Genomic DNA, 10,517 nt, shown 5'->3' with positions numbered 1-10,517 from the left:
AGCTACACAGACTAGCTGTGAAAGCGTTACTTGTTTATAGTCAGGCGATATATCTGCTTTATTTCCTTTCAAGATGTACTCAACTTGATTGTAACTTGGTTGGCGATGATGAATAAAGTGAGCATCTAACCGACTATCAAAAGAATGAGTGTGTTTTTGCTCAAAGTCTGTTTTTTTGTGTGGTCACTGGTTTTTATTTACAACTTCTGCATCGGGAATCGCTGGGTGACATTGCGTTAAAGAAACTGGTTCCGCATACAACATAACACATATTACAGTAATGAGTTAAAGCAACTCGTTTTTGACTAGCCTGTAACAGTGTTCCACAATTACACAAATTGCATATATTACAGTGTTCCACAATACACACATTACATGCATTTCATTTCACTAGCCTGTAACATTTGGTTTTCATTTCGCTAGCCTGTAACATTTGGTTTTCATTTCACTAGCCTGTAACATTTGGTTTTCATTTCGCTAGCCTGTAACATTTGGTTCTAAAGAAACTGGTTACCGTATAAAACATCATACCGTATAAAACTGAGTGATGGATGACAAGAGAAGTTTTCCAGCATTTGAGCAACGGACAGAAGATTGATTTGAGCATAACAGGCCATGTTGGGTTGAAAGTAATCGGCTAGGACATATTCGATCGACTTGCAATGGATCTCCAAGAGAGATCTACATTCAGGTCTCTATCACCTGTAGCATTTCAAATCCTGACGCTGCTGCAGGGGGCAAGGCACCTTGAAGCAGATTAACAGTTGCTCCACGACAAGAAAAATATGTGAAGCAGAATTAGCTTTTCCACAGTAATATGAAGAAAATGGTTGATAACACATATATGTGAGATAAATTACCAGCAAATTACACCTTTTGACTATGCTGAGGAGCATCGTCTAAGAAGTGTACAAAGTTGAGATCAGACTTCCATGAAAGATCAAAAGCACCAAGGATAGGGGTGCACTCCACAACGAGCATCGGGATTTGGGACTAATTAATTCACAGGAGGAAATGCTTAATTTACGTCATGTTTCTATATCGTTCCTATATCGTGATTTGAGATTACAATTTGATAAGGTGCATTAGAACCAGCCAAGCAGGTCCCAAGAAGTGCCAATAATGTACCAAAAGCACCAAGGATGGGGGTGCACTCCCAACTATCTGGAGTAATGTGGCACACCAAGTGAAATTTAATGTGTTGTTACCAAGTTAATACTTTATCAATTGATATTTGGAGTTTGAAATTTGAACTGTACAGTCCGTCTATCCAAATGCCTCTGCCTCCAAAAATAAGTGCATGGTAACAAAGAGTGCACAAGATATTATAGTGTACAAGATGTGCCGTGTCAATCCAAAATTGTGCATAGTTGGCACAAGGCAACCTCAAAATACCGCACCAATTATGCTGCTCAATAACTTGCTAACATAATGTCTCTATTCAATTATGCTGCTCAATAACTTGCTAACATAATGTCTATATTCGCTAATGTTTCTTTGCAACTCGTTGTAGATGTCACATGGCCATACCAACACATTTCAATAATTTTAGAATGCCTTATAACTAACTGCATCGGGAAATTAAGGGAGCACACAAAAGGAAAATTTTAATAGTAAACAAATTATTTAGCCAGATGATCGGAGCATTTTCGAGAACACAAGTAAGCTGGCATAAATTGATAAATAAGACAAGTCATCAATCATATTCAGACTAATCACATACAAAAGATAGCAAGATGAGCATCCATCACATGCATAGATAATATTTCAAAAGCCTACCCTTCTCCAAAAGATCACTGGAAACTAATAAAGGAGAAGCCAACTTCATCTTACGAGGTTATGCGTCAACTAAACAAACTACTCATAAGCTAACCAAGGATGAGCATACTAAATTTTGCGGGACCTTTTTGCCCTCTCGAAGACATCTATGACAACAGCTGGGCAGGATCTTTTGAGGTGAGCATACCCTTGGCTTGCCATCACATCATCCATTCTATCTGGAGAAGTGATAAACTCAAGGCAAGCATCTTTGAGGTTGCTGCAGTGATGCTGGTCGGCTAGAGCCAATGTAGCAGTGACATTCTCAACATCAAGACTTTTGCAAAGGATGCTCTCGCACATAACCTTCATCCTTTCCATCGCATACCTATCCGCAGCCACAAGCAAGTGCTTAAACATTTCTTTGCCCTCATCTCCATCAAGATTTTCCATGGAAGGCAATGAATCTGTGTAAATGAAGCGAAGCAAGGCCTTGAAAACAGCAGGCTGCATATCTTCAACGACTATGCGCTGCTTTGCCTCGTCGCTCATCGGTCCAAAGAGCTGCGCTTTGAAGACCGGTGAGCGCCCTGCAACCACAATCTTGTGCGCGGGAAAAACCTCCCCTTCGACCTCAAAAACAATATCTGCTCCTTCCCCCTTCTCTAGCAATACTCTGAGATGCTCCCCCAAGTCTGAGGGAGGCACTTGGATGTCGAAGGCAGTCAGGGTCACCTTGGATTCCGTCAGAACTGTGACATCGCACTCAATCACAAGGCTGTCGTCCAGCAGGTACGCTGATGGTTGCAAGAAGTCGCCGCCCATAGAACCCCTTTGTTCGTTGTTGTGGAATGTTATCGGCGTATTCTGGGAGAGCAGCACCGAAGGGGACAGCTTGTTAGTCTGGTCGACCAACCTGACCTCGAAGGACGCCCTCACCTCGGCGTCCTCGCTAACAAGGGCGAGGAAAACGGAGGCGTGGTCCCCCCCATTCTCCATCTCCATCTCCATCTCCCCATCGGGGTAGTAGAGTATGCGCCACAGATAGCCGCCGATGTCGAAGGCGGCAGACGGGATGGACTTGCCGACGCCGAGGCCCCTGTGAAGGCTGTAGCCGGCGATCTTGAACGTGTGCGTGCCCCGCACAGCAGATGCGGCGCACGTCGACGCCGTCCTCATTCTGCGCCTCCTGAAATTGGAGCTTGCGCGGAGAAATTAATGGCGGCGGCGGCGGCGGCGGCGAGGGTTTCGGATGGGGAAAAGTGGTCTCAAGGCATCAAGCAGGCCAGTAGGGGATGGAGTGGGCGCGCGGCTAAGCTGGGGAGAGGAAGCACTGGGGAGGAGGCTGGGTCTCGCAGGCGCGTGGCACTGATTAGTTGGGGAGGGAGGCACGGCGGCGAAGGATGTGGAGGTCGCCCGACAGGAGCGAGCTTCCTCCAAAATGCGAACTTGGGAATAGCCGGCTGATCGAAAGAAGTACAAATACCCCCCTGTCTGAATAGATTATTCCCAACCATAAAAACCGAATCTTAATGAATTAAATGCATGGACGGTCCTTAAAGTTTAGGAGATGTGTCAAGTTGATCTTAAATCTATGAAAATGCACATCTGGGTCATAAATGTTACGTAAGTGTAAAGACTCTGTCTTTCTATTCCCCGGTCCCTAGGTTTGCTCTTCTTCAGCTCTCTTCTCCAGCCGTCATGTCTCTCGTCGGATGCTCGTCGGATGGTAAGAGATTGAAGGCTTCCTCGTCTGTTGCACCGCTCCCAGTAGCTTTAGGACCCGGACGGCATGCACCTCTCAGGTCACCGCTGCCGTTAGTTTCCGTGTCCGTGCTGTCAAATGCGTCGCACGGTTCGATGCGTTTCCAGATCAGAAGTTAATCTAGGACGTGTGTTCTACAAGTGCCGTAATCATGGCGTAAGTTTCTCACTGCAAAATTTGGGTTTTCATTTGGATTTGAAAGCTGATTGCATCCATTGATTTTTCTTTCAGAAGAAGGGGGTGAATCCTTGCAATCACTACTACTCGGAAGTTGGGGAGGACAGCTATGTTGATTTCCTAATCGCAAATGGATTCATCGCTGGTGGTGTCACTGCATCTGTTGATTATTCGGGTGGTGACTTTCAGATTGAAGCAATTGAGGAGGAAGTAGGCACTGGACTGAAGATGAACTAGTTGGTTCCGAAAATGGAACAATGTCTGGATAAGATGGATCAGTTGATTGTGTTGTGTAGGACTGTGATTAGTGCTTTGGTGTTGTTGATTGCGGTAATGTTGTATGTGGCTGTAGCTAAGTAGATTATGTATCAGGAACTTGCAATGAATGTTACTGCTTTGGTGTTGTTGATTGCAAGAATGTGGTCTATTTCGATGTCGCAGACTATGTATCAGGAACTTGCAATGAATAAGGCAATGATTTTCAGGAACTTGCAATGACATCCGATTCATCCGATACTTTGCAAATCCACATTACACGTAATTTAGAAGTGCACTGATGGTTTGTGTGAAACCAGTCACCACATTTTGACATCAGGTTTCAGTACAAACCACCATTCAAAATATATCCTAACCATCAGGTTTCACTAGCCAAAAGGTAAACCATGTCCAAACTATCTGTCACTCATCATCTACAGCTAAGGGACTATGTTCTCTTTCTTCTTGGTGGGCACATTCTTCCTCCTTTTCAAGCCCAGTATTGCAGTTGTTGACCTGGGAGGGGGTAGAGCATCTCTACAACCTGCAATGAACTGACTCTCAGGTAGAGGATCTGGAATTTGAGTCTGAGATTGCTGAGTGGATGCAGACTGGAAAGAAAAGGAAAATGGGACATTAAATACTAGTTGTTCTTGCAGAATTGTAGGACTTGGTATATGCACTCACCTGCTCTTGTAGAATGTCAATGATACTAGTTGTGGACAAATCAGGGGTGCATGAGGATGCAACAACACTGGAAGCACTTCTCCTGGATTGTGGCACTAGTTTTTTCTTGAGTGGTAGTTTTTGTATGGTTTGTGTCATCTGGGGAGCTCCTTCTGGTTCCTCATCTGGTAGCACTATCTGAATTGGCTCTGGCTGTGGAGAAAGACCTTCTGGATGTGGTGCTTCTCCTTCTACTGCTTCTTGTTGTGGTGCTTATCCTTCTGTTGCTTCTTGTTGTGGTGCTTCTCCTTATGCTGCTTCTTGTTGTGGTGCTTCTCCTTTTGCTGCTTCTTGCTGTGGTTCTTCTACTGGATGTACTACTGCACCTCTACCTAGTGATGGACATTTTATTTTGTTGTGACATGTTTCATGGCATGCACTGCAGTGGCCAATGGTTCCATGTGTGCTCATCCTAGTTCCCTCCTCCTCCTCAACTGGATTCTTCCTCCTGTTCTTCCTCGGCCTACCAACTTGCTTGTCATATTTGGGTGGTCTCACAGGTGGTCCATTTGTTTTTTGCCACACTCTAGGATCATTGCAGGGCATTATCACTTGACCATATGCAGCTTTGAATGCAGCAATGTTGTAACATGAGTTCACCACCTCTTCTGGCTTTATCCTTTCATGCCTTAAACACGCACATGCATGTCTGCAAGGAATGCTAGATAGCTGCCAGGCCCTACATGTGCACTCTAGTTTCTGCAAGTTCACTTCATACTCACCATGCAGCCCCATAACCTTGAAAATGTGTGGAGCAGCAGGTAGTGCTTGGCAATTGTTGGCCCAATCAATATTTTTGTTTAACTTTTTCTTAATTTTTGGACAGATGCTTCCACACCACTCCTCTGGCTCTAAAGTCTTGGTGTAAAATCTAGTCATTAACTGGTCCTGGCTCTAAAGTCTTGGTGTAAAATCTAGTCATTAACTGGTCCTTGATCTTTATCAGACTAGTAGCAATGGGCATTTCTCTAGCATCAATAATATACCTGGAATTTATGAAAAGATAGAGTTACTGAACATCTACAACTACTGAAATGCTACACTTTGAAAGATAGAGTTAACTGAGATCAAATGTACTCACTTGTTGAACACTTCACAACTATTGTTCAGTAACAAGTCACACTTTGAAAGTGGATCAGAGAAAGCTTTGCACCAATATATTGGGTAAATTGCATCCAAGTAGTGCCATGCTTGCTCATCCAGCACCTTCATCTCCTCCATGTACTTCTGCCAATTTGCCTCACGGGTAGCTCTTGCAATTTTCCACAATTTGTTTTTGAAGATGTCACCTTTCCAGTTCTTAGCAAAGTTTTGATGCAGGTGTCTTACACAAAATCTGTGTTGTGCATCAGGCCACAATGCATTTACAGCATTTATCAATCCCTGCAAATAACAGTCCACAAATAAGCATAAATAACAGGGCAACAAGTATACAAATATAATCAGGATTTTACCTTCTGCCTGTCACTCACCAAAGTCCATGCCCTTGTACTTTCTATGCCTAAATCATGTTTCAATGTGCTTAGAAACCACTTCCAACTGTTGGTATCTTCTACTTTCACAATTGCAATGGCTATAGGAAATATGCAATCGTTTGGGTCAACACCAACAGATGTCAACATCACTCCACCAAACTTGTTCTTGATATGGCACCCATCAATACATATAATGGGCCTGCATGCTGCCAAAAAACCCCTCTTACATGCATCTAATGACATGTAGCAGTTTTCAAACAGTCCATCTTTTGCACTAACAAACATAGTGCTCCCAGGATTAGATCTTCTAATTTCAGCAGCAAAATCCGAGAGTAAATTATATTGCTCCAACTCATCTCCATGTATCTTCTGCATTGCAATTCTTCTAGCCCTTGAAAGCTTGCTTCTACTAGGCTCCATGTTGAAATCTGCTTGCACAACATTTTTAAAATTCTTGAGTGACATTTTGTCATCTGCTCTAAAAGATTCCAGGTATTTGGCAGCTAAATACTTGGTTGTGAACTGCTTCAGCTACCATTCCCTTACACATTGGTGTTCTCCCACATATTTCTTCACTGTCGATGAATTAGTCATGCCGTCACATGCATCATACAAGTACCAAGGGCAATTTCCCTCTCCCATACAGCAGGCCCTGACCCTCTGCAAATCATTCTTCTTGTAGTGTACTTGCACCCTTTGCTCGATAATATACTCTTGAATTGCAGCTCTGAGCTCAACAACAGACAGAAACACCATGCCAATGTGGAATTCCACTTCTTTGGTGTTCTCTGGCCTCCACCTTTTGAGCTTCACTTTCTTCATTACTTTCTTCTTTCCTTTCTTGTCAACTACTACAACATCATCACCTGAATCTGCAGGTTCCAGGTCAGAATCTTCAAGCTCCTCCAAATCTGTATCATAGTCACTGTCCTGCTCCAGTTGGGATTTTTCCTTTTTGATTTCATCAAATTTTTCATCCACCCACTCATTGAATAGATCATCATCATCTGCTCCAATCTCATTGTCAGAGTCAACCCAGTGAGAGTCACAATCAGTGTCTTCACTTCCACTATCTAGGCCAATGTGAGCTTCTCCTTCTGCTGCTTGTCTCCTCTGGCTTCTTCTAGGCTCATGCCCAACATTCTGTTGCTGCTGCTCCTGCTGCATTGGTGGAACCCTGCTACTGCTACTTTGTACATTACATGTAGCAGAATTGGGGCTCAGCATTGAAGAAAGATTTGGTGTGCCAGTAAGTTGAATGCCATCTAGTACATTATGATATGCCATATATTTGTGGTTGACAAACAACTGAAAAAACTGAAACTTTGGAACCACAACGATCATGCTTAGAGTGTCAGTGTCACTGTCGACAATGCGAAGGCCTGTACCTAGGTTCTTTCGAGGTAGCAGCTAGTACAAACTATAATTTGCTAACTCAAAATACCCTAGCTGTTGCATAAAATCCCTAAGCCACAAAGGTGACCAAGTGTCTGCTTCACATCCATCAAAACGAGAAAATTTTCCATCGACATAAGATTTGGACGAGCCTAATCCGCAAAAGAATCCACCATAGTTGATTTCTACTGTGAAGAGCTCCTCAAGTGGGCCTACATATCATGAATCTAGTCAAAATCTACAACTATTTCAACCTACTTGGATGGGGTTGCGATAGGGTTAGGTTTCTTACCGTAGCGCGGCGGAGGATCGCCGGGTCGCCGTAGCATGGGCCCCTTGCTTGCGGGCGCCATTCACGCGGCCGCCGTGTCGGGTGCGGCCGCATCAGCTATCTGCCGCCGGAGACGCAACACCACCGCTGCCGGTCGCCTCCCAAATCGCGAGAGACAGAGAGAGGGGTTGGAGAGGAGCGGGACCACGGTCGCTATTGAATCATATTTGGGGGGGCTTCATGAAAATATCGGCGGTGACGTGGCGTGGGTCAAAGCTTGTCAGACGAGAAAAGGACCTGGAATGAATCACTTACGTAACATTTATGATCCAGACGTGCATTTTCATAGATTTGGGACCAACTTGACACATCTCGTAAACTTTGAGGACCACACATGCATTTAACTCAATCTTAATCCCCTAGACTAACAAATACCACGCAAATCACCCTCGGGCCATTTTGGTGGTTTTGAGCACCCGGTTTTGCATATGTGGCACGAGCAGTTGAGCACTTTAATTGAGGGGGTTGCCACATCGGCTATACTTGGTCTAATTCACCCCTCCCCTGCCTCGACCGCTCCACTTCACCTTTTCATCTCTCGCTCCCTCGCCTCTCTCTTCGAAGACACGACGGCGATTAGGGCAACGACGATGGCGTGGCCGATGATCGTCGACATCTTTTGAACAACTGGAACAGCGACGGCAATCAGGTTAGTGAGCCGTAACATTGCTCTGCAAATCGTACCTTTTGGTTTGCATTGGTCCTGTCAGATTAGGGTTTCTGTCTATTTTGTTTAGGGGCTAGGGTTTAGTTCATGTTTTGGGAGCTGGTTGTAACGCCCAAGATGCGATCCTATCCTTATTTAGGCACGAGGGCCTCGACAGAGATAGAAGTGCATCTCGTCGTTTCGCAAGAAAAATGGATATCGTTACAAGTACATGTACTGAAGTGAAGAGTATATGGAATTGGCTTACACTCGCCACAAGCTACATCAGAGTCACATTAGTACAATACATAAACATCATGAAGAAGAGCAGGGTCTGACTACGGACGAAAACAAACGAGAAAAGAAAACGACGTCCATCCTTGCTATCCTAGGCTGTCGGCCTGGAACCCATCCTAGATCGATGAAGAAGAAGAAGAGGCAACTCCAAATGAACAATCAACGCGCTCGTGTCAAGTAACCTTTACGTGTACCTGCAACTGGTGTTGTAGTAATCTGTGAGCCACAGGGGACTCAACAATCTCATTTCCAAAGGTGTCAACACTAGCAAAGCTTAATAGGTGAGATATGGTTAAGTGGTGAGGTTGCAGCAAGCTATTAAGCATTACATGAGGTGGCTAACTTACGAGTACAAGAATAAAGAGGGGGATGATCTACGCAAAACGGACGTGAACTTCTGATGATCAAATGAATGATCCTGAACTCCTACTTATGTCAAACATAACCCCACCGTGTCCTCGATCGGAGAAGGAACTCACGAAAGAGACAGTCACGGTTACGCACTCAGTTGGCAAATTTTAATTAAGTTAACTTCAAGTTATCTAGAACCAGTGTTAAACAAAGTTTCCATGTTGCCACATAACCGCGGGAACGGCTTTCCGAAAGATTTAACCCTGCAGGGGTGCTCCAACTAATCCATGACAAATTACCACAAGCTGCATAGAAATCCTCGATCACGAAGCTCACGATGTCGTTGGACTCCTTAGTGGAAAACCTCAACTCTGAGATTACCCAAAGCATCACCGGAATCCCGATGCACAAGACATTCGTCAAAGGTAAAACTAATCCAGCAAGGCCGCCCAGCGTGTCGACGATCCCGATAGGAGCCGCGTATCTCGTTCTCAGGACACGACGGATGAGCGCAGCGTACAGTGGCCTGATGGAAATCTCCCGAGTTGCCCCGGGTTGGCCCCACAAACGGCTCTAGTTTGGACCATCACCCACATCACTGGACCCCTGTATTATGTAGAATTACTCCTCGGGTTCATGACACCCTATGCTTACAATATTAACAAAATTATTATGTTGGGAAAATGTAGTACCAATGTTGGGCCTTGCCAGACCAGCTTTAATCTAAAACAAATTATCAAGGGGGTCCCCATAACAACCCCGATCGTGTTAGGAGCGCTCAATTATGGAACATAACACCGGTAGCCGAAATTAAGGGGGAAAAGGTGGAACAAAACACCATGCTAGAAAGGCCAATCCTTCCACCTTTTACCAAGTATATAGGTGCATTAATTTAGATATCATTTAATAGGGTGATATAACAAGGAACCCATGTTATCACATGGAAGAAACTGCACCTGCAACTAGCAACGCTAACAAATGGTTAAGCAAGCAGTAGCATAGCCAATCAGTGGTTTGCTAGGTTGTGAACAGGTTGAAGGTTTTCATGGCAATGTTGAGCGGTTGATATTTAACAGGTGGTAGGCAACGAGACATAACGATAGAAACGGTAAAACTAGCATGGCAATGATAGTAATGGTATGTGGGTAAATGGTCATCTTGCCTGAGATCCCGCTTGGAAGAAGAACGACTCTATGAAGCAGACGAACCGATGTAGTCGAACGGGTCCTCACTTTCCGACACGCCTGCGGAACTCTATCGAGACGAAGGAAACCGGAAACAAGAATCAACACTCGATATTCACCACAAGATGCACAACACATATGATGCATGGGCGGTTGG

General features: G+C 44.5%; 1 protein-coding gene across 1 annotated transcript; it reads right to left on the bottom strand.

Annotated features, from left to right (window-relative positions):
* Positions 1–1,696: 1,696 nt before the first annotated feature.
* LOC123407345 (BTB/POZ and MATH domain-containing protein 2-like) lies at positions 1,697–3,117 on the bottom strand. Its single transcript, XM_045100463.1, has one exon. The coding sequence runs from the start codon at positions 2,935–2,937 to the stop codon at positions 1,888–1,890; it is 1,050 nt and encodes a 349-aa protein (XP_044956398.1). The 5' UTR covers positions 2,938–3,117; the 3' UTR covers positions 1,697–1,887.
* Positions 3,118–10,517: the final 7,400 nt, after the last annotated feature.

The sequence above is a fragment of the Hordeum vulgare genome, chromosome 1H (genome assembly GCF_904849725.1).
Source record: "Hordeum vulgare subsp. vulgare chromosome 1H, MorexV3_pseudomolecules_assembly, whole genome shotgun sequence".
In the NCBI taxonomy this organism is placed as follows: domain Eukaryota; kingdom Viridiplantae; phylum Streptophyta; class Magnoliopsida; order Poales; family Poaceae; genus Hordeum; species Hordeum vulgare.
Note: the sequence above shows the minus strand (reverse complement) of the source record. Positions and strands in the feature narration are given on the sequence as shown.

Excerpts from the sequence above, each read along its gene's own strand:
- LOC123407345 (XM_045100463.1), bottom strand. The coding sequence starts at position 2,937 with ATGAGGACGGCGTCGACGTGCGCCGCATCTGCTGTGCGGGGCACGCAC.